Consider the following 25639-nt stretch of genomic DNA (forward strand, 5'->3'; position numbering starts at 1 on the left):
ATGTGTCAGTTTGTAGGCTGACCTGATCAGAAGCTCCATGTAATGGTGGCCACCATAGGTGTGCGCAGCCTATGGCATTAGGGTGTGCACACCAAAGCTCAAACACACATGCGTGTGTAATATACCGTATATGGCAGTGGGCAAGTCAGTAGGGCTTTGTCAGCAGGGCAGAGATTGGTGTCAGTGTCTTTATTTGTATTATTATTATTATTTTTTTACAATTTTATTTTTATTATTTTATATATATATATATATATATATATATATATATTTTTTTATATATATATATATATATATATATATATTTTTTTTTTTAGGAGCCCTGTTGGGGGCTTTGGTGAAATATCAGTGGTCTAAACAGACCCCTGATGTCTAACTTTTAAGACAGAGAAAGGGACTGAGGACAGAGATTCCCCAGTCCCTTTCTCTGCAGCCAGGCAGCAGGGGGAATCTGCACAGTACAGGGTGATTAGGGTGTGCCCAGGCACACCTTACACCCTATGTGCGCACGCCTATGGTGGCCACACACGCTTCAATTTTATTATCTGATCAATTAAATTTAAAATCCTAATAATAACATAACAACTTGGCCCCCAGCTACATCACTAGCCATAGGTGTGCACAGCCCATTACATTAGGGTGTGCACCCCAAAGCTCAAACACACGTGTGTGTGTGTGTGTGTGTGTGTACAGTATATATACCGACGGTGTCAGTAGAGCAGAGATTGGCGTAAGTAAGGCTGTGGCTGAGGTAAGTTTTTTTTATTTTTATTTTTTTTATTTTTTATTATTTTTGACTATTTCTTTGAGCCCCGTTGGGGGGCTTTGGTGAAATATCAGGGGTCTAAAGAAGGCAATCTGCACCACACGGGGTGATTAGGGTGTGTCCAGGCACACCCTGTGGGCACGCCTATGTCACTAACCTAGTTTCAAAATACTGACCAAATCGTCCTCTTCATTCCTCCCAAAACCTCCTGCTCCCTCGTCACCTCCTCCCACACTCGTCTGTAGGACTTCTGCCGAGCCTCTCCCATCCTTTGAAATTTCCTACCTCAATCTGTCAGACTATCTCCATCTCTATCCACTTTTAGGCGATCCCTGGAATCTTTTCTCTTCAAAAAAGGCCTATCCTGCCTTCACCTAACAACTGTACTTTAATTTTCTTCATCTCATCCCCCACAGTTATTACCTTTTCTGTCACTTGACCCTCCCTTCTAGATTGTAAGCTCTAATGGACAGGGCCCTCTGATTTCTCCTGCATTGAATTGTATTGTGACTGTACTGTCTGCCCTCATGTTGTAAAGCACTGAGCAAACTGTTGGCGCTATATACCGTAAATCTTGTACAATAATTGGCTATCGATGAATCTGCAAATAAGCGAATAGCCATAACTTCAATTTGATCACCTCTGCGGTTTTCATTTTTTGCACTATAAACAAAAATAGAGCGACAATTTAGAAAAAAATGCAATATTTTTAGCTTTTTGCTATAATAAATATCCCCAAAAAATATATATAAAAAAAAAAAAATTTCCCTCAGTTTAGGCCGATACGTATTCTTCTACCTATTTTTGGTAAAAAAAATCGCAATAAGCGTTTAACGATTGGTTTGCGCAAAATTTATAGCGTTTACAAAATAGGGGGTAGTTTTATGGCATTTTTATTAATATTTTTTTTTTTTACTACTAATGGTGGCGATCAGCGATTTTTTTTCGTGACTGCGACATTATGGCGGACACATAGGACAATTTCGACACATTTTTGGGACCATTGTCCTTTTCACAGCAAAAAATGCTATAAAAATGCATTGATTACTGTGAAAATGACAATTGCAGTTTGGGAGGTAACCACTAGGGGGCGCTGTAGGGGTTATGTGTGACCTCATGTGTGTTTCTAACTGTAGGGGGCGGGGCTGGACGTGTGACGTCATTGATTTGTCTGTTCCCTGATATAGGGAAAGACATCAATCACACTGCCACTGTGAAGAACTGGGAAGGTGTGTTTAGCTCCTGTGACCGATCGCGGGACACCGGCAGCGATAGGGTGCGCGGGTCCCGCGGTCACGGAGCTTCGGACCGGGTCGCGTGCACGCGCCGGCGATCCACGGCTGGGCTCTTAAAGGCAATGTACGTGCCTGTGCCCAGCATTCTGCCGACGTATATGTGCAGGAGGCGGTCCTTAAGTGGTTAAATGCAAAAGAAAAAAAAATACATATATAACTATAACATAGGCTTAGTGTTAAAAAGAATATACAGTGAGTTCATTGTTGGAAAATATCAGAGTGAGTCGGTTAATAAATGTGGTGCTTGATCAGCTCACAAATGATTAGTAATTCTATAGGCTTTATTCCGGGTGTCTGCATTGTGTACGGCCTCTCCATGTAAATGAGAGGTAACACTGATGCATTGGGAACATCTGGGAACACTCACATTATAACGATTCCTGCCATTAACCATGCAGGTTCCCTCCTGACACCCTCTATCATTTGTCACCGATGGTCAGGAGGTCTGCACTGTACTGTGTCTGTCAAAGCTGGAGAGCCCAACATATGTTCCCGTAGAATCGCACTTTGCCTTTAGGAGTTAAGCAAATCGCCAACATGAATCACCGTTCATCACGTCACCTTGTAAATATGATCCGAGTGTCCGAATCTGACACCCAAACTTTCCACCCCGGACACAGGAGAGTCATCCTAATCTATTTCTTAAGAAAACACTTGTGAATAATGACTGGTGATAGGCAATTCCTGTCCAGCCGTCTCTATCTCACACGTATATTGAAGTTGAATGGGATTTTGGCCCAGATTCTCAAAGGAGATACGCTGTCGTATCTATGCGCCTGATTCTTAGAATCAGTTACGCATAGATTTGTATTAGATCCGCCCGGCGTAAGTCTCTTACGTCGTCGGATCTTAACTGCATATTTATGCTGGCCGCTAGGGGCGTGTACGCTGATTTACGCCTAGAAATATGTAAATCAGCTAGATACGCAAATTCACGAACGTACGCCCGGCCGACGCAGTACAGATACGCCGTTTACGTTAGGATTTTCCCGGCGTAAAGTTACCCCTGCTATATGAGGCGTACCAATGTTAAGTATGGACGTCGTTCCCGCGTCAAATTTTGAAAATGTTACGTCGTTTGCGTAAGTCGTCCGTGAATGGGGCTGGACGTCTTTTACGTTCACGTCGAAACCAATACGCCCTTGCGGCGTATTTTGGAGCAATGCACACTGGGATATTCCACGGACGGCGCATGCGCCGTTCGAGAAAAACGTCAATCACGTCGGGTCACAAGTTATTTACATAAAACACGCCCCCCTGTTCCACATTTGAATTAGGCGGGCTTACGCCGGTCTAGTTACGCTACGCCGCCGCAACTTACAGAGCAAGTGCTTTGAGAATACTGCACTTGCCCGTCTAAGTTGCGGAGACGTAACGTAAATAGGATACGTTACGCCCGCGCAAATATACGCCGATCTACATGAATCTGGGCCTTTGTGTTCAAAGCATCGCACCAAGTTTCATATTAAAAATCAACGCAGTAAAAAAAATGTATAATAATTAACCAGACAGTTATTTATTAACCACCTTGTATTGTTGGGATGTACATAATTATATTTGATGATAGACCTCAAATGGCACTACAAAATCATAAATTGCAAAATGGCAAAGTTCCCCCAAAGTTTTGTTTTGCAGGATGGTACATCGATCAAAAAGAGGGATGGAGATATAAAATATTTTATTGTACACAGAATAAAATACAAGCTACTAATGATTTTTAACAGAATAAACTCTGGTTACAGGCATGTCTGAAGAATAATACATTAATATTAAAATTGTGACAAAGTACATTGTACATATTATACAGTTGACATGCACATGAAAAACGCAGACGCGTTTCGACCTGTGCTTTCTCAGTCTTCTTCAGGGGGATTTATATTCTGGCGAGATATATCAGAAAGAATTATAATTCTGACCAGGGCTGTGGAGTCGGTAGATAAATGTTCCGACTCCTCAGTTTTATGTACTTCCGACTCCGACTCCTCTGTATTAATATGCGAATGTATTTTATACATTCCTTGAGGGAAAGAAACGCAACCTACCACAGGACTACTGGCTGGGAAGCCAACAGTCTACTGTATTGCACAGTTTAAGCAAAAGACAAACACAATGAAAACAAAGTTTTTTTTTTTTTTTTTTTTTTTTTTTATTATTAAAGCGGGGGTTCACCCGTACATAACACTTTTTACCCTTAGATGGATGCTCGTTTTGTCTAGGGGAATCGGCTAGTTGTTTTAAAATATGAGCTGTACTTACCGTTTACGAGATGCATCCTCTCTGCCGCTTCCGGGTATGGGCTGCGGGACTGGGCGTTCCTATTTTGATTGACAGTCTTCCGAGAGGCTTCCGACGGTCGCATCCATCGCGTCACGATTTTCCGAAAGAAGCCGAACGTCGGTGCGCAGGCGCAGTATAGAGCGGCACCGACGTTCGGCTTCTTTCGGCTACTAGTGACGCGATGGATGCGACCGTCGGAAGCCTCTCGGAAGACTGTCAATCAAGAAGGAACGCCCATTCCCGAAGACCTATACACGGAAGCGGCGGAGAAGATGCATCTCGAAAACGGTAAGTACAGCTCATATTTTAAAACAACTAGCCGATTCCCCTAGACAAAACAAGCATCCATCTAAGGGGAAAAATTGTTTTATGGGTGAACCTCCGCTTTAATCAATCAAGTGGCTGGATAGTAGCAGCAGGCATAAACATCAGGAACAGGATCTTTACCAGTTCAAAAATACAAACCACATTATTTGGTTGTTTTAAAACAAAACATAGGGCAGTGGGAGGATCCAGGAAGGGGCATTTATTCTAAAACATGATTTTCCTAGGAGAATCCCATAGTCATGTTTAAAGTTTAAGCTAACAATCAGAGTTTACAAGTTTTTATAGCCTTAGCTAAATGACAGCAGTTTTTCCAATGGTTTACAGCTTCAGTCTTGAACTATTGGCCCTCCATTCCCTTCACTTATACAAGTGTCTCACTCTCTAGTCCTGCAAAAAACATATTTGTTTAATCCCTTATCAGTGAGAGGCTAGGTTACACATGGACGCTGCGTTCCCTGTAAAACCAGAACACAACACTATGGAAAGTATAAGTATTGCAGCTCCTAATTGTGCGTTGCGTGCCATATAGTGAAGCATGCTTCTTCACGGTCACTTAACCTGTTCGTTTTGCGGTTACGTGAGGCACTGCATGCATTGGTCTTTATTCTTACAGTAGAGAAGTCATTAATTATAACTTTTTGTGAATTGGGACATTTAAACTTGCTTTTTTTTTTTTAATTCCAATCTAAATTTAGTAGGAGTCGGAGTCGGTGCATTGTTTGCCGACTCCGACTCCAGGTACCCAAAATTTCCCCCGACTCCGACTCCTCGACTCCGACTCCGACTCCACAGCCCTGATTCTGACACACTATAAGGTACTGATTATCTATCTATCTATCTATCTATCTATCTATCTATCTATAAAATTAGTAATAATATATTTACCGCTCAAGGGTGAAAATCAGAAACTGTGTCTCATAACTAGATGTTTAAAATTAAATAATAAATTAAGCCTTAAAGGGGTTTTCCACCCATTTTTTAAGTTTATTAAAAGTCAGCAGCTACAAAAAGTGTAGCTGCTGGCTTTTAATAAACTGACACTTACCTGCTCCAACGTTCCAGCGACGAGCCGGCCGGGGCTCCGCTCCTCTCCCCCCCTCCCCGGCCGGTGTCTTCATTGTCACTGTGGGCACCCGGCCGTGACAGCTTTCGGCTTCACGGCCGGGCACCCACTGCGCATGCGTGAGCGGCACTGCGCATGCACGCAGGCCCGGCGCTGCGCTGTTTGATTGGACAGGCGATAGCCTAGGACCTGTCACGTGTCCTAGGCGATCGCCTACAGGGAGGGGCTGCCAAAAGGCGATTAAGCTTAATCGCCTTTGCAGCCCCTCTGCGGAAGGAGGAAGTGGGACAGGAAGTCCCCTTCTCCTGAAGCCCCCACTCCCCCCCCCCCCAAAAAAAATGACATGCCAAATGTGGCATGTAAGGGGGCGAGGAGTGGGTTAAGAGGAAGTTAAATTTTTAGGTGGAACTCCTCTTTAACATTCATTGATATCGGTTTGAAATTCCAAATCTGGTCCCCCTTCTTTTTATATATAATAAAGCATAAATCCACAATATTAAATTGTAGGGAAACTCATAATCAATTTTTCGGTATATTTGACATTTTTTCTTGCTGTATATAATTTTCTTAAAGCCTTAAACCCCGTTCACACCTAAACGATTATATCTGCTTGAAGCTCAAAAACATTGGATGAGAAAAAAAATCTATTCTCTATGGAGATGGTTCACATCTCTACTCCATGTCGCCTGAAGCTTAACAAAGTTCTGGAGCTTTTTTGTCGCTTGAATCAGGCAGATTTGTTTTTTTTTGGAGCGTTTGTATTCCCATAGAAATTAATGGAAACGCACCATTCGCGTGTTTCTGTGCGATTTTCTGCTCAAATGAAAAAAGTAAAAAATAAAATGGTTCCGACTTCAAAGTAGTCCCTGCACTACTTTGGTCCGATTTTGATGGCATTTTACCAAACATATGTAGAAGAATACATATTGGCCTATACTGATGAAGATTTTTTTTTAAATTAGAAAGTAAAAGATTTTATTTATTTATTTTTCAAAATTTTCGCCCCTTTTTTTTGTTTATAGCACAAAAAATAAAACCGCAGAGGTGATCAAATACCACCAAAAGAAAGCTCTATTTGTGGGAAAATTTTGTTTGGGTACAACGTCGCACGACCGCACAATTGTCAATTTAAGCGACGCAGTTAGACGTATCCTGGCCTGGTCAGGAAGTGGGTATATCCTTCTGGTCCTTAAGTGGTTAATGAAAAAAACCAAAACTATAAAAAAAAACATGGGCAGACTCTAACTACTCAGTCTTTTTCTGCTGTCACTTTTTTCATGTTTCTACGTTTTTTTGTTAATGATTTTCCAGTTAAACCTCATTTGTTCTTCTGGAATTTTTCCCAGCAAGTTTTTTTGTGAACTGAGAGTGCTGCCTCTGGAATCTGGGGAACACATGTATTAGGCTAAAGTGGATCTGTCGCCAGGCTGTGGACATTCCAGCATTTACATGAGCATTCATGTTTGTGGTCCGTTAACACAAAGCACATTGACCTGTGTTACGTCGCGCACTAATTTGCATTGTTTTAAGGCAGGCCTATTCACTTTAATGGACTTCCCAACGCCTATGCTCTTTGGGAATGCAGAGTGACTCAATCTTAGGTGGTCCTGTGCATTGTGGTGTGATGCAACGCATGTGCAATGGGTTCTAATGAGTATGAATGGTGCTGCCGCTGCATTCCAACCCTCAACACATGCATTTCCATATGCAAAAGTTTGCACCAAGCCTAAAAAACGGCCATCACTGACCTGCTTTGCTGCAAGAATTGTGGCATAATTCCGTAAATGTTATCCCTGGAAAGATGCAATGAATTCTCCCCTCTTTCTGTGCATCTTTGAGATTTAAAGACTGGCAAGCTACCAAGTCACTGCTGAGAGGGGGAACAAAACCATTTAGCGATTAAAAAAAAAAGAAGGAAAGTAAAAGTGGTTTTTTTTTTTCTCTCTGAAATTTAAAGATTTTTACCGTAATGTGCCTAAACGTACAGAGGTTAGTGAGGGCTTGTTTTATTTTCTTACGGCTTGCTGTAAGTGTACAATTGAACCTCGGATTACGAGCATAATCTGTTACAGAAGGAATGCTCGTAATCCAAAGTACTCGCATATCAAAGTGAGTTTTCCCATTTAAGTCAATGGAAACGAAAATAATTTGTTCCGCATCGACTTCAATGGGATGCAATACCGAATGCGACCAGAGGTGGGGGCACCAGAGAGCGCTAAAAGGCCCGAGGACACTTCGGCTCGTTTCCTGCGCCCCCGTACCTCAGGCCAAATGAGGTACTACAGGCCTATTTTCAGCTCTGCTCGGCTTCTGCGCCCCGTACCTCAGGCCAAATGAGGTACTGCGGGCCTTTTTTAGCTTGAATTCTGCTAGTCTTGTGAGTCAACACTCGCAAACCGAGTCATAATTAAAAAAAAAAGTTGCTCGCAAATCAAAACGCTCTTAAACCAAGTTACTCTTAAACCGAGGTTCCACTGTATTTGAATGTCAATCACTAAGTCACACTTCATCGTTAAATGGGTTTCCATGTTTCAGCTTGAAGTGGAATTCCAGGCTGTTGCTAATAATATGCTATGATACTAAACACACACTGATTAATTTACATTGTTGCTTTTTTTTCTGTATGTGCTTGATGGCACTAATTTTAATTAAAAAAAAAATGTTTTTTCTTAATGGGTATACAGCTGTCACCTGACCCAGCTTTCTGCCACTGTCTGCAGGAAACATAAGCAGGAGGAGCTTCTAGTCCTCTGCTGCTGGTCACATGTTAAAACAAAAAAGCCTTTGGAATACTGATGTAGACTACTTAATTTATATCCTGACAATCTCAGGGTTACCCATTTCTGCCGGAAGACCCAAATTAATATATATATATATATATATATATATATATATATATATATATATATATATATATATATATATATATATAAGGTGACATGTACAATCCAGACACAGAATCTACATCTCACCTTCCAACATTCAGCCAGCAAAGAGAATGGCTGCCAACTGGGCAGTTGGTTTTATTTTCAGCACAAGATCACAAAATGCATTCTCATTGGTCAACCTATACAATTCACACCCACTGATAACTCCCATTCAGTCTCTTATTACACGCCCCCTGTGAGTCTGTCATTGGTCAGTTCATATAGAAGGGTGGTTTCTCCTCACAAGTTCATTCCAGACTAGCTGCACACACCCTTCTTGTCATGTGGCATAAAGTCCCCTTGTGTCTTTTTTCAGACTCATTCGCCATTTTACATAGAATTCCTTTGGTAGGGGTGAAGAGAAGGGGGTTTTGGAATGAGAAATTTAGGAGTGAGGGGAATGGAGCTGCTTCTTGATTTCAATAGTTCTCTCTCTGTATGTCCATCCAAGTTGAAATATACTCTAAAAACATATTTGACAAAACTTATCAAGGAAAATAAGCAGTATTGATCATTCTCATACATACGTATGCATAATGTGTATAAAAACAAATAAACAGTATAAAGAATATAAAAACAATATAAGAATATAAGAAAAGCAACATTTAAGTGATTCTAATAATAAAAAGAATTGGCCTAATTTGAAAATAGGGATTTTAGAATCATCTCCACCACAATACAGAGTTAAAATATTAATGAACTATTTTAAATTGTCATACAAATATGTTTGAATTCATATCTTAATTATTTTGTCAAAATCACATGATATGGGTGGATTTCTGCCAATGTCAAGCCCCTCCAGCCTGTGTCTTAGAATAGGAGGGAGGTGAAGCCAATATTAATCTACATGTAATATCCCACCCCCATTGTGTTTAGCTGGTTAGTGGGTATGGAGGAGGGAGGGAGTGGGCTGTTATTTACCACTGTGTATACGCCCACATATGAGACTCTATAGTCACATGGGCTACGCAGATGTGATAGGGAGGAAATGCTTAGCATAGCAAATTGCTGAAAACTGAGCATGTGCAGAGTTGCCACTATAGCTGCAAAATCTCTAGCTGAATTGGGGACGTGAACAAAAGGTGGAGATAGAGAGCAGTAGGATCAATCGGGTTTGTATACAGAAAACAAATCTCATAGTGACGGAGTATGAACAGCATGTAATACACCATTTATTCATATTTTTTTATGATGTGGGTTTAATGACACTTGAACCTACCCCTTATAAATCCTTTTCTACCCTGTGACCGGAAGGTGCTTATAGCCACCTATTCTGAGGGTCCTCCTGTCCGGTCACATGATCTTCCCAGTGGCCGGCTTCATGGGAGAGGAGAGATCACTGACAATAGATGAAATGCTGGGCGGTGACATTACCCATAGGCTTACTATGGGGCGTCTGTTATCTGTCCCTCCTCTCCCTTGAAGCCGCCGCTAGAAGCCAATCATGTGACCGGACTGTAACACCCTTAGAATGGGTAACTATAAGCATATTCCTTCTACAAGGTATTTAAAATAAGATTTATTGGGGGATAGGAGCAGGCTTAAGGCTAGTTAGCACTAGCATGCACATCCACTTAAAGTGGTTGTTAACCCACGATACTATGATCGTGCCATCCCCTCTGTTTTATAATGCTATGAATCCCTGCGCCTGTATTATATGAAAGAAAATGCTGATTATACTGCATATCTGAGGGGCTCACGTGACTCCTGGGCTCAGCTGACAACTATAGGAGGTGGGGCCGAGCACTGGCGCTGATGTCAGCCGGGGAGGAGAGAGTCGAGGAGTCGCGGGAGCTCTGGGAGATGCTCTGATATACGGTATAATCAGCATTTTTTATATAACACAGGGGCACATAGCATTATATAACAGAGGGGATGTCATGATCGTAGTATAGATATGATTGCACCAGGAGGGGAGAATCATGGAGTAGACAGAGCTGACAGGCAGAGGGGAGGAGGAGACGCACAGGAGCGGAGGGCTGTGGATGACGGAGGCATGTAAACTGATCACGGTGTCAGGGCTCAGCAGCCATGATAAACCGTGGTCAGTTTACAGAGGGGAGGGAATAGCCAGGCAGGATCAGCCAGGTTTTTCAGGTGATATACAGCACAGTGCTTGTGCTGTGTAATTTCTAACATGCTTTAAGGGAAACGGATTAATTTTTTTTTTTTAGGGTAACAAACACTTTAATAGAGAAATGCAAAGAGTAAAACGAGGTGTACACACAAGTCTACAACGTGGCTGCCTCTGCTGTGTCTTAGTTACTTTTTTTTTTTTTTCTTGCAGACAATGGCTTCATTCCCGATGCTTTGCTGGAAGAAGTCATGAAGGCTCTGGATCTTGTGTCAGATCCTGAATAGTAAGTATCTCCAAATATTATTCAAACCATAATGGTTGCAAAGCCCACTAAAGCCCCATTCACACGGGTGGTCTGATCAGTATTATAGGCCAGTGGACATCAACCCTGTCCTCAGGGCCCACTAACAGGCTGGGTTTTATGTATTGGGGAAATGCAATCACTGAGCAGAAAATGATATCACCTGTGATGTATTTCAGTTATCTTGCAAACCTGGCCTGTTAGTGGGCCCCAAGGACGGGGGTGATGACCACTGCTTTAGACTGAGCTGATCAGAATCTCTATATAAGTCTATGGGATGTACATCTGTTCACTTCCACCTACTTCTGAGGTCCATCCTGGTTTGGAAAGAAATGGAAAGGGTCTGCTGCCTTTCTGTTTCTCTGGGCCTGAACATGATAGATTGGAGCCAGTGTAATGTAAACGCACGTGCGTTTGCATCCAGCCACCCATAGATCTAACATGGGTCCAGAAAGCTCCAGGTTTTAAATGGAACTAAAGCCTGGATGAACTTGGATGCCACAAAAGTGACAACCATCCCATTCTGCTTGATTCACATATCTCCTGCTGCACAGCCCAGACAGTGCCGGTGTGAAATACGCCTAAACGGTTTTGTTTCGTAAAGTCTGCTTTAGACGAGCGTACTACAGCGTACACCCTTGTAAGGGCTGTTTGCCCAAATGGGGATGCACAGGTGTTCCATGTATTCCCATGCAGTCAGCCCAATTCATGTCAATTGGGACACAGCAGCTGCACACACACAGTCACCGCTCCCAATGTGACAGTGGTGCGGGTCACCGAATGCACACTGTCTGCGTTTGGGGCTCTGCACCTGCATGGCTGTTAAAGTAATAAACTCTGAAAGGTATTTTCCACAGTCTGGTTGTGCAGTCAATCCTCCATGCTCTTTGCACGTTCTCCAAGAGTGGATTGTTGGGGGTCACACAAATTTTTCAGCGCAGAACCATCAAGACGTGTAAGTCTTTGACACGAGGGGATTTATTTACTAAAGGCAAATTCACTTTGCACTACAGGTGCACTTGGAAGTGCAGTCGCTGTAGATCCGAGGGGAACATGCAAGAAACATAAAAAACAGCATTTTTGCTTGTACAGGATTGGAGGATATAAATCGGCACAGCTTCCCCTCGGTTCGCTCTTCCTCCTTGTTTCGCTTCTCCCCCTTGTTTCGCTTCTCCCCCTTGTTTCGCTCCTCCCCCTTGTTTCGCTCTTCCTCCTCGTTTCGCTCTTCCTCCTCGTTTCGCTCTTCCTCCTCGTTTCGCTCTTCCTCCTCGTTTCGCTCTTCCTCCTCGTTTCGCTCTTCCTCCTCGTTTCGCTCTTCCTCCTCGTTTCGCTCTTCCTCCTCGTTTGGCTCTTCCCCCTCGTTTTGCTCTTCCCCCTCGTTTTGCTCTTCCCCCTCGTTTTGCTCTTCCCCCTCGTTTCGCTCCTCCCCCTTGTTTCGCTCCTCCCCCTCGTTTTGCTCCTTCCCCTCGTTTCGCTCTTCCCCCTCGTTTCGCTTTTTCCCCTCGTTTCGCTCCTCCCCCTCGTTTTCGCTCCTCCCCCTCGTTTTCGCTCCTCCCCCTCGTTGCGCTCTTCCCCCTCGTTGCGCTCTTCCCCCTCGTACAGCTCTTCCCCCTCGTACAGCTCTTCCCCCTCGTACAGCTCTTCCCCCTCGTTCAACTCTTCCCCCTCGTTCAACTCTTCCCCCTCGTTCAACTCTTCCCCCTCGTTCAACTCTTCCCCCTCGTTCAACTCTTCCCCCTCGTACAGCTCTTCCCCCTCGTTCAACTCTTCCCCCTCGTTCAACTCTTCCCCCTCGTTCAACTCTTCCCCCTCGTTCAACTCTTCCCTCTCGTTCAACTCTTCCCCCTCGTTCAACTCTTCCCCCTCGTTCAACTCTTCCCCCTCGTTCAACTCTTCCCCCTCGTTCAGCTCTTCCCCCTCGTTCAACTCTTCCCCCTCGTTCAACTCTTCCCCCTCGTTCAACTCTTCCCCCTCGTTCAACTCTTCCCCCTCGTTCAACTCTTCCCCCTCGTTCAACTCTTCCCCCTCGTTCAACTCTTCCCCCTCGTTCAACTCTTCCCCCTCGTTCAACTCTTCCCCCTCGTTCAACTCTTCCCCCTCGTTCAACTCTTCCCCCTCATTTCACTCTTCCCCTCAGATCTACAGCGACTGCACTTCCAAGTTTTCAAAAACTGGAAAGTGCAAAATCTGGTGCAGCTCTGTATAGAAACCAATCAGTTTCCAGGTTTTATTGCCAAAGCTTAATTGAACAAGCTGAATTCAGATGCTGATTGGCCACCATGCACAGCTGCACCAGATTTTGCACTCTCCAGTTTTTGTCCATCAACCCCAATGTCCACACAGTTTGTTACATATAAATAAATGAACTGCAGTTCCAAATTTTACCTGTAGGTGACACTGCAAATGTAAATGAGGCTCCTGTTCCCAAACTGTTTTGGATAGAAGGGTTAGAACCTTTTATCGGGTCCTGCTGGAAGGTGGGTACACGGTAGTCATAAAGGGAGGGACGTGGTCAGCAACAATACTCAGGTCATGGCATCTAAACGATGCTCAATTGGTACCCAATGTATGCCAAGAAAATATCCCCCACATCATTACACCGCCAGCCTGAACCGGTGATAGAAGGGAGGATGGATCCATGATTTCATGTTGTTTTACACCAAATTCTGACCTTTCCATCTGAATGTCGCAGTTGAAATTGAGACTCATCAGACCAGGCAACATTTTCCCAATCTTCTTTTGCCCAATTTTGGTGAGACTGTGCAAATTGTAGCCTCAGTTTCCTGTTCTTAGCTGAGCGGTGCGGTCTTCTGCTACTGAAGCCCATCTGCTTCAAGGTTCAATGTGTTGTGTGTTCAGAGATGGTATTCTACATACCTTGGTTGTAACGAGTGGTTATTTGGGTTACTGTTGCCTTTCTATCATCTGTCCATCCTCCTCTGACATCTACAAGGCATTTTTATCCACACAACAGCCGCTCACTGGATATTTTCTCTTTTTTCTGGCCATTTTCCATAAACCCGAGAGATGGTTTTGCATGAAAATCCCAGTAGATCAGCAGTTTTTGAAATACTCGGACCAGCCCATTTGGCACCAACAACCATGACACTTTCAAAGTCACTTAAATCCCCTTTCATCCCTATTGTGATGCTCGGTTTGAACTTCAACAAGTCATCTTCACCACGTCTAGATGCCTAAATACATTGGGCTAGATTCATAAAGCCCGCCGTAGGTTTGTGCGGGCGTAGCGTATCTGAGATACTCTACGCCGCCGTAACTTAGTGAGGCTGGGGCTGGATTCACAAAGAACCTGCGCCCTAAGTTACGGCGGCGTAGCGTAAATCTCTCGGCGTAAGCGCGCCAAATTCAAATTGAGAAGAGGTGGGCGTGTTTTATGTAAATAAAACATGACCCCACGTAAATTACGTCTCTAATGAATGGCGCATGCGCCATCCGTGAACGTATCCCAGTGCGCATGCTCCTAATCACGTCGCAAATAGTCAATGCTTTCGACGTGAACGTAATTTACGCAAAGCCCTATTCGCGAACGACTTACGCAAACAACGTAAAATTTTCAAAATTCGACGCGGGAACGACGTCCATACTTAACATTGGCTATGCCTCATATAGCAGGAGTAACGTTACGCCGGAAAAAGCCTTACGCAAACGATGTAAAAAAAAACGCCGGGCGCACGTACGTTTCTGAATCGGCGTATCCGGCTAATTTGCATATTCTACGCTGAAATCGACGGCAGTGCCACCTAGCGGCCAGTGTAAATATGCAGCTAAGATACGACGGCGTAAGAGACTTACGCCAGTGGGATCTTAGCCTAATTTCGGCGTATCTTGCTTTCTGAATACAGAAAGAAGATACGCCGGCGCAGCTTTGAATTTACGCGGCGTATATATAGATACGCCGGCGTAAATTCTTGCTGAATCTAGCCCATTGAGTTGTTGTCATGTGATTGGCTGATTAGCAATTTGTGTTACCAAGCAATGGAACAGGTGTACCCAATAAAGTGGCCGGTGAGTGTATATAGTCTACATAATCTATATGGAAACCACTAAACGTAAGTACTCTCAGCCAGGACAGTGACAGCACTGAGACTTATGAATACGCTTTGGATGGACTTTTTCAGTGAAACCTGATTAATTGCACATGCGAAATGTGTGTGTCTATATAAAATACACAGCACAACAAATAACCACATGTGACCTGGGCTCCCATCTATGGGGTCATGTGAACAGTTGAGTATTCTCACGCTTTCTTTATGTGACATTGTATTGCTGGAAAGATGACTTTCCATTGTTTATCTGGGAATAACGTTTTCAGACCATCCGATAACCACATGACCCACCTTGACCATGGTCTCCGTGCCTGATCTCCATCTGCAGCCTTTTTTATTTATTTCCTTTGAGAATTGTGGGAGTCGAGGGTTCTATTCCTTATTACCGGATTTCACTGTACAGTGAGGTGAGGTGGGGGGGGGGGGGGGAGTATTTGATCCCCTGCTGATTTTGTACGTTTGCCCACCGACAAATGAGTCTATAATTTTAATGGTTGGTTTATTTTAACAGAGAGAGACAGAATAAGAACAAAGATATCCAAAAAAAAAAAAAAACGCATTTCAAAAAAGTTATAAATTAATTTGCATTTTAACCACTTAAGGACCGGACCATAATGCTGCCTAAAGACCCAAGGTGTTTTTACAGTTTGGGACTGCGTCGCTTTAACAGACAATTGCGCGGTCGTGCGACGTGGCTCCCAAACAAAATTGGCATCCTGTTTTCCCCACAAATAGAGCTTTCTTTTGGTGGTATTTGATCACCTCTGCGGTTTTTATTTTTTGCGCTATAAAAAAAAATAGAGCGACAATTTTGAAAAAAATGCAATATTTTTTACTTTTTGCTATAATAAATATCCCCCAAAAACATATATATTTTTTTTTTTTTCCTCAGTTTAGGCCGATACGTATTCTTCTACCTATCTTTTGTAAAAAAAATCGCAATAAGCGTTTATCGATTGGTTTGCGCAAAATTTATAGCGTTTACAAAATAGGGGATAGTTTTATTGCATTTTTATTATTTTTTTTTTTTTTTACTACTAATGGCGGCGATCAGCGATTTTTTTTGTGACTGCGACATTATGGCGGACACTTCGTACAATTTTGACACATTTTTGTGACCATTGTCATTTTCACAGCAAAAAATGCATTTAAATTGCATTGTTTACTGTGAAAATGACAGTTGCAGTTAGGGAGTTAACCACAGGGGGCGCTGTAGGAGTTAGGGTTTACTTTGTGTGTGTGCCTGAACGTGCCATTCTGCCGACGTATATGTACATGCGGCGGTCGGGAAGGGGTTAACCACTTCCCGCCCGGTCAATGGACAATTGACGTCCGGGAAGTGGTAGTGAAATCCTGACTGGACGTCTATTGCAGGATTTCATGCCGGCGCGTGCCCGTGGGGTCGCGATCGGTGATGCGGGTGTCAGTCTGACACCCTGCATCTCCGATCTCAGTAAAGAGCCTCCGGCGGAGGCTCTTTACCACGTGATCAGCCGTGTCCAATCACTGATTGTTTGTCAGCGCAGCCCCCCCCTCGGATGCCCACACTGGACCGCCAGGAAAGCCCACACATGACCACCAGTTAAAGCGGCGCAGTGCCGAATCGCAAAAACTGCCCAGGTCCTTTACCAAGGGCAGTAAAAAAAATAAAAAAAAAGAGAATAGGTGCCAATCAGTGCCCATGGGGCACTGGCTGGCAACATGGGACAACATGGGACTGGCACTGGGATAAACAAGTGATGTCCAGCAATACCATCAGTGCCACCCCTCAGTGTCCATCAGTGCCACCCTCAGTGCCCATCCATGCCCAGTGCCCACCTATCAGTGCCCATCTGTGCCACCCATAAGTACCCATCTGTGCCACCCATAAGTGCCGCCCATGAGTGCCCATCAGTGTCGCCTATAAATTCCCAGTGCTGCCTATGAGTGCCCATCAGTGCCGCATTAAAAGTGCGGCCTGTCAGTGTCCAACAGTGCCGCCTCACTGGTGCCCATCAGTGCCGCCTCACTGGTGCCCATCAGTGCCGCCTCACTGGTGCCCATCAGTGCCTCCTCACTGGTGCCCATCAGTGCCGCCTCACTGGTGCCCATCAGTGCCGCCTCACTGGTGCCCATCAGTGCCGCCTCACTGGTGCCCATCAGTGCCGCCTCATCGGTGCCCATCAGTGCCACCTCATCGGTGCCTATAATCGAAGTAGAAAACTTATTTATTTACCCAGAAAAAAAAAAAAAAATCGGTCTTTTTTTAGTTGTTGCGCAAAAAATAAAAATCGCAGAGGTGATCAAATACCACCAAAAGAAAGCTCTATTTGTTGGAACAAAATGATAAAAAAATTGTTACAGTGTAGCATGACCGCGCAATTGTCATTCAAAGTGCGACAGCGCTGAAAACTAAAAATTGGTCTGGGCAGGAAGGGGATGAAAATGCCCAGTATGGAAGGGGTTAACAACACTGGCTTTAGCGTCCATTTAATTGATGAGTTCTTGTTGGCTTTGTAACTGTTTTTCTGTTTATACGAGATCGGATCACTCTACGCTCCCAGCACAGGTTACTACACAGTCTGTCTTCAGAAATGTTTTCCTAATAAGGCTCCGTCTCCCAAAATTATCATGACTGTTTTGGTTTTAATCATGAGATTATGCAGCCTTAAAATAACTCAACTTGGCCAATGAGATGCCATTGTGATGAATGCGCCCTGGATTCTGAAAATAGAACAGCATTCATTGGCAGAGGCAGGCCGCGCAGCGCAGCATATCTCAGGAACGCACAAATATTCCTTGCTTATTGTTTGATTTTCAATGTTTTGCAGTGTAAACCTCATGAAGACCAAATTAGACCCAGAAGGTCTGGGGATCATATTACTGGGCCCATTCCTGCAGGAGTTTTTCCCCGACCAGGTATGCTATGTTGTGTACAGAAGCCTATGGGCAATTGTGCTGCTGATCTGTGTCAGGCTTGAGGAGGGATGCAAAGGGGGGGCACATGCTTTTGTTTACATGGAGAGTGCACTTGCTTTATAATTATCCTGCTTAAAAGTAACATAAAACCCAACATGTTGAGTATAGTTAGAGCAAGATGCATACATCTTTTTTTTTTTTTTTTTTTTTTTTTTGAGCAGTAATATTCCACCTCAGTACCTGCACACATAGATAGATAGATAGAGAAATAATATGGAGAGATATATAGATAGATAGATAGATAGATAGATAGATAGATATAGAGAGATATATATATATATAGATATATATATATATATAGAAAGAGAGAGCGATATATAGAGAGAGATATAGATATATATATATAGAGAGAGAGAGAGATATAGATATATATATAGATAGATATAGATATATAGATAGAGAGAGAGAGATATATAGATAGAGAGATATATAGAGAGAGAGAGATAGAGAGATTATATATATATATATATATATATATATATATATATATATATATATATATATATATATATAGAGAGAGAGAGATAGAGATATATATATATAGAGAGAGAGATAGATATATATATATATAGAGAGAGAGATAGAGATATATATATATAGAGAGAGAGAGAGCGATATATATATATATATATAGAGAGAGAGAGAGATATATATATATAGAGAGAGAGAGAGAGATATATATATAGAGAGAAAGAGAGAGAGAGAGAGAGAGAGAGAGATATGAGATATATATATATAGAGAGAGAGAGAGAGATATGATATATGATATATATATGGAGAGATATAGAGATATATATATGTATATAGAGAGAGAGAGAGAGATATGATATATATATAGAGAGAGAGAGATATATATAGATATACATAGATATATATCATATAGTATGTGTGTTAAAATACACATTTAAGACCTGAAAATTAGTTAAATATATATATATATTTGCTGAAAGCAAAGACCCTTCATACTAAAATGGTAGTAGTTGCTATTTTTTGGGTCACATGATGATGAGGCACGTTTATCAAACCGATAATTTGGGCAAAAAAAGACTAAATATGTGGTAAACTATAAAAGATGATATTGCATCTCGTAAATAGCTGCCAAACATGTGAAGCCTTAAAATTGTGCCTGTGAAATGGTGACAAATTTCGGTACCCAATAATTCTCCAGGCAACACTTTAAAAGCCTTTACAAGTTATCACTTTAGAGTCAATTGTGAATGATAGTCCTAGAATTATTGCTCTCACTCTGGCGGATGTGGCAATACCAAATATGTGTAGTGCAGCCATTGTTTTCATAAATAGCTGTATACGTTTCTATGTGTGTGTACATGGAGGCATCGGCCTTTAAAATTGTTGGGGGGTGTGTGCATTTGTTTTTGTGTGTAACATGTTTTCTTTAATGAGACATCTGTTAGACCCCTGATTTCTCCCCTGCACTCCACTGCAGCTAATTGAGCACAGATTGCGCTTGATTCGTTTCATTCTCAGCCCCAGCTCCCAGGGAATGACATCTCTGGACCCAAAAGTGACATAATACACAGCTTCTGGGTTCATTCACCTGGATGGATGATCAACAAACTGCTGTTCGCTCTTTTCCCTCTGCTCTATCCACCGATGCCTATCCCAGGCCTGCAGGTGGGACAGTGGTGACCAGGATACATGGCGGGGGGAATGGCATATCTAAGTGGTTGTGGAAGTACAGCCACCCAAATCACACTCATCGGACTGCTGACAGTCAGCCTGACAATGGTACTGCATTCCTTCCAGTTTCTGTAGAAGCCAGGAGTATGTAAAAAAGAAAAAAAAGCTGCTGCTGCTTACATACATACGTTTTACATCGGTGGCAGTGAAAGGGTAATTTGGACTCTTTTATGTAAGATTCATGTAGGCTGCTGTTGCTAAACACATTTTTTTAAAGTTGTTCCTTTGCTGGCTTAGGTACCGGGTTTCCCCGAAAATAAGACCTAGCGCTATTTTCCAGGAGGGCTGCAATATAAGCCCTACCCTGAAAATAAGTCCTAGTTTAAAATGCTTGGTAAATCCTATAATCCACTCTATTACAGTAGTATATAATGTACAATGTGTGTGTTTCTGTAATATAATTGCGGGGGAAGAGAGCTCCGGCGGGTCACAGAAGCGCAGAGCGGCGCTATAACGAAGGTATTTGGCACAATTATATTACAGAAACACACACATTGTACATTATATACTAGAATAGAGTGGATTATAAGATTTTACAAGCATTTTAACTCTGCTCACACTGGAGATTTCTGTCAGGCAGGTAGCGAGAGGGGGAGAGAAGACAGCACATTGCATGGTAAGACCTACCCCGAAAATAAGCCCTACTGTCTTTTGTTGCCAAAATTAATATAAGACCCGGGCTTATTTTCGGGGAATCACGGTATGTGCAGCCCATTGCATTAGGGTGTGCACCCCAAAGCTCAAACAAGCATGCCTTTTTCTGGACAGTGAATGAATGAGAAGTGCTCTGTGCTTTTCGTTCATAAACTGAATCATAGTATTATAATTATACAAAATGAGTGTGTCCATTTAAAAAAGGAAGGGGCCGTTAAATGACATATTGATTAGCCCCTTCCCCAGCTCTCGATCCTGAAACATCCCCTGCAGCAGCCAGGGGGAGAGGAGGGAAGCCAACAGCACTGCAGTAGGGGGGGCAACTTAGGGGGGATCGGCACTGCATAGAGTAATTAGGGTGTGCCCAGGCACACCCCCTGCGATCGCCTATGCTTGCTGACATGCTGAAGCTTTGATTTCAATGCTGAGTATCTGAGTCACTGGCCCTGAACAAGTAGAGATGAGGAAATTTGACACTAATTTATAGCAAGTTTGTTCTGGATCTGTGATTCAAAAGTACTAAAGCCAAGCAACTAGCATTTTCTTCAGGAGGCCAGCAATGACAACCCTCATATTTTCCCTGTGACAGTATTCCTTTAAGATGGGTCCCCAAGCATTCCCGTGCACACCCACTAAAGAGTTTTACATGTTTTGCTGAAGGGATTACATAACTGTAATTAGAACATTTATTTTGCTGTGTATATGATTAGTTTTATCTTTTTATACAGCTTTAAATGTTTATATATTGTAGAACATTGTATTTTATCTCTTTTATACAGCTTTAAATGTCTATGTATAACATTGTATTTTACCTTCTTTTTCCACTTCTAAGGGTTCGAAAGTTCCAGAATCATTTAGTGTGTATCATTATAATGGATTAAGACAATCAAACAATAATGAGAAGGTATGTTTCATGTAAAGTGATGCTGACAGCTGCATTGGAATGAAATGTTGTCTTTTTTTGTTTCTTGGAAGGGTTACATGACCTCTCATATTAACTTCTCGTGCTGTCATCACATGCCGTTATCTCTCTCCTTTTATACTATTTCTTGATGTCTTGTCATGCCTCTTCATTTTTGCATGGGGGACTTAAAGGACATAAATTTTTATTTAATGTGAACCTCCATATGGAACCTATTATAGCTATGTTGACACTCTTTTGGAGATGCATAAATAAAGAGTAATAAAGGGGGTGAAATTCTTGGCTCTAATGGAGACAATCCAGACACCTAAGCAGGAGCTGACTAAGCGGAACGTGTCGTGGGACAATCTGTTTTGACAGTCTTGAAAAATCATTTGGAGAGAATAAGACCTTCAAAGGTGACCATGTATATTGTATATGAAAATAGAAAAGCCAACTATATTTCTTCAACACTCATCCTTGTATGGGAAGGCCACGTTCTAATGGGATGACTGGTATTAAGACTGACGGACTGTTAATTAAAGCATTACTCCAGAAATGAGATGAAATACCCCCACCCCAAGGGGTTAGATGCTCATTTAGTGTAGGGGTGCAGGGATAAGGTATATTGCTTACCCTATCCCCCGCTTCCAGCCGACTCCAGCAGTGTCCTTAAAGCGGAGCTCCACCCTAAAGTGGAACTCGCGCTGATTGGAACCCTCTCCCCCTCCGGTGTCACAGCTGCTTAGAGAGAACACTGCAGGGACAGAGCCAGGAATAAGATATTTATAAGGGTACCAACAATCAGGACTGGCCAAAAAAGTTGTGCTGCCTGGGTCCAAAAAATAAATGCTGCCCGCACCCACCAAAAGGCCTCCCCACAACCATAGTTTTATATCATGGGCAGGCTAGGGTAGTGTATGGACAGGCTAGGGTAGTGTATGGACAGGCTAGGGTAGTGTATGGACAGGCTAGGGTAGTGTATGGACAGGCTAGGGTAGTGTATGGACAGGCTAGGACAGACTAGGGTAGTGTATGGACAGGCTAGGGTAGTGTATGGACAGGCTAGGGTAGTGTATGGTAGTATATGGACATATAACCTCTACGTCCCAGTCTCCATATCACCTCTGCCTCCCTGTCCCCCGCTACAAAGTGCAAAGCAACCTGGCCGGCTTCCAGGGCACCAGTCTAGCACCTGTCCAGTGTGCTGGTGCTTGCAGCTCCCCTGCCCCCCCCCCCCCCTGTTTACAGGGAGCTCTGCAGTGAAATCATCAGGATGTCTCCATGTTCACACCACCCCCATCCCATTTCAGCCCGCTCTTGCTACTACTTGTTCCTTTTTGTTACGAACTAGTAGGAGTGTCCAGGACAGGAGCCTCTCATGGGGCACCCTAGTGGCTGCCTGAGTGCCCGAATGGTCAGTCTGTCCACGTTCTTGCCTGGGTTCAATGGTCCCAGCAGTACCCATGGTAGGGCACCCCTGCCCTGCCAGCAATACATGGGCACTACCACAAAATATTAAATATATTATACACCTCTAAATGTATATATTCATACATATAACATTTAAAGTTGGATAAACTAAGTATAAGTAATCAAAAAAAGTCCATATCAGATGAAATTCATGAAGTGAAGAAAGTTCATCAAAAGATCCCGTACACCTTTGTCCCAGAAAACAAAGATTTCTTCACAGAAAAAAACTCTTCACTTAATCACCACAGTGCCCTTCACCCCACCTCATGTGTGTCTTCTCACCTGCTCAAATGGACCTCTTTATACCAAGGAGGTCAAATGTGTTTTTTTTTATTTATATGGGGACACTGCTCTACTTGTCCACCAACCTTGATCCTTACCTCCTCAGTGTTAGACAATTCATAGGAAAGGCAAGAAGAAAGCCCAATAGTGAAGATTGCTTTATCAAATTTTTGAAAAACACACACATATTAGAAGTAAAAAAGTATATTTTATGTATGGTGTCCGAAGCTTCGCCCGGCATGATGACGTCAGCCGTCATTTCCAAAATTCAGATTTAAAACTCAGACAGAGAGAGTTGCACAGCTGAAATACATACAAATGTGTCCACGGAATCTTTTAAATAATTAAAGAAAATGATAATCGCATTGGCAAAAATAATGGGACCCTTAAAGTAGGGCTATAGGTAAAACTATTTTTTTTGGATAGAATAAAGGAGGGTTAAAACCCCTGTCATTTTTTTTTTTTTTGCCATCTGTCTCTCATTGGGGGAGAAAGAAATCCCGGCAAATTAAGAGAATCCCTTGGGAACCCAGGTTACCAGAACTAGTGTGCCCATTGGAAGATTTCCCCTATATTACCTTTCAGGGGACAACCCAACATTTTTTATTTTTTTACTTTCACTTTCGATGACAACGATAAACAGGACAAATAGAGAAGGTGCATTTGAGGCACAGGCAGAAATAAAAGCTTGACAGCTATTCTAATCTCTATCCAAAACGAAGATTTTTTTGCACAACGTTAAGAGGCAATTACTGCAAAAAAACACAGTGAGATGTTTACACCTGCACCTGCTGACAGATAGTTTAGCCTGGTCTTCTTGAAAGGTGCCATCTCCAGACTGCAAATTTTAGCTCTATCTATAGATGTTTGATAGGAATCTGATAAGGGCTCAAAGAAAGCCACTTCAGAATAGTTCAGTGTTTTGTTGCTGAAGGACCAGGACCTGCACTGGAGGCAGAGCTTTCTGAAACCGGTGTAGGGTTTTGCTCCAGAATTCCTTCATAGTCTTGAGATTGTATTGTGCCCTGCACAGAGCACCCCCTGCCAGACAAATCAAAGCAGCACCAAAACATAATTGAGTCTCCTCCATGTTTCACAGTTGGTTTGGCGTTCTTTTCTTTGAAAGAATAAATATTTGGAATCACCAGGTGGGACCAACATTTAAGTCAACCTGTTTGTTAGCCCTGCATGGGTAAATGATAGCTTCACTTTCAATTTTTGTTAGTTCAAACATATGTATATAAAAAAATTCTGAGCCATTGTAATTTAAATAAAATACATTCTCTAAAACCGGAAGTTCTGTCACTGGAAGTGGCTGTTTCCATTGGGTGAGTCACATTGTGGATGTACCAGCCTGAAGGACATATGGTGATGGTCTTATTATATTTACCAGTGCCCCTTTGTTCCTTGGGGATACTGTAAGATTTTCCCACCAGATACACCTTGGGGACGATGACCCTGTTTTTTGGAGTTGATATTTTTTTTACATAATCTTTATTAATACAGAACAAAAATTTAAAAGAATGCACACATGAAAAAGGATCAACAGAGAGCGTTCTAAAGGGTGCAAAAACCATAGTGCAATTTAACAATGGTCTGCAACTCGTATGTAAAGCTAAGAAACCAACAGAAAATGATGGCAACTTTCCAGAGCTCTATGGATGTAAGTGATGAACGCACCCAAGGAAAGAAGCATCTCAAAAGGCAGACCGGGGAACAGGTTAAAGTGGAAGTTGAGCCTAACACTAAAATCTCTAAAACTACTTGCAGCCACCAGACTGCCCTATTTAGCCCTGTAAAGCAAAAATCGCTATACATACCTTTTCTGAAACCGCTATGGTCTGATCTCCGGCGGCGGAAGCTGTTTGCTGAAGGCAGCCGACAATGGCTGGGAAGTGACATCACCCATAGAGTTACTATGGGGCTTCCGTTGTTTGCTGCCTCTTCTGCACACTCCTACACAGGGAAGTCGCTGCTCAGCGTGGGACTGGACCGGAGCGGCTTCAGGAAAGGCATGTATTACGATTTTTGCTTTACAGGGCTAGATTGGCTAGTCTTAGATTGTGGCTGCAAATAAAATGTAATAAAGGGCAGCAATGCGCATATCAAAAACTTAGTAACGATGAAGTCATGTTAAAGACTCTCAGAGCTGCCATAAGAAGCCTAATAGGCCCTGCAGAGCATGTACTGCAAGTACGTCAAACAACCAGACAGCCAAATGAGTGTACAGAAGCAGTCTGTCAGAAACCATGAATCAGATCGAGACACAAGTACAGTTAAATCACACTTGTTTAATAATAATAAAAAGATAAACGGAGTCAAAATATAGCCGGAGTTCAGGAACCGGATCGGATAGTCGGCCAAGCCAAATGTCAGAGAACCAGAGATAAACATAGTAGAACAGCAAACAGGATCTGGAGCCAGAAGAAACGTCAGCCAAGCAAGTCTTTCACAGGAACGCAGAAGATAGTCTCTGTGATGTTGACCAAGGCAAAGGCAGAGAGCAACTGAGCTGGAAGGCTTAAGTAGGCAGGACTGATGAGTAGGACAAGTGAGTCATAGGAGCATAA

At 42.8% G+C, this 25639-nt stretch overlaps 1 protein-coding gene across 1 annotated transcript in view; it reads left to right on the forward strand.

The window, feature by feature from the left end:
• Window positions 1-25639, forward strand: part of MINDY3 (MINDY lysine 48 deubiquitinase 3) — a 263254-nt gene that overhangs the window by 232995 nt on the left and 4620 nt on the right. Inside the window, exons 13-15 of the mRNA XM_040352409.1 lie at window positions 10943-11015; window positions 17911-17998; window positions 21246-21317. Coding sequence (XP_040208343.1) covers window positions 10943-11015; window positions 17911-17998; window positions 21246-21317 — 233 coding nt within the window. The remainder of the gene's footprint in view (window positions 1-10942; window positions 11016-17910; window positions 17999-21245; window positions 21318-25639) is intronic.

Source organism: Rana temporaria, chromosome 5 (assembly GCF_905171775.1).
Source record: "Rana temporaria chromosome 5, aRanTem1.1, whole genome shotgun sequence".
NCBI lineage: Eukaryota > Metazoa > Chordata > Amphibia > Anura > Ranidae > Rana > Rana temporaria.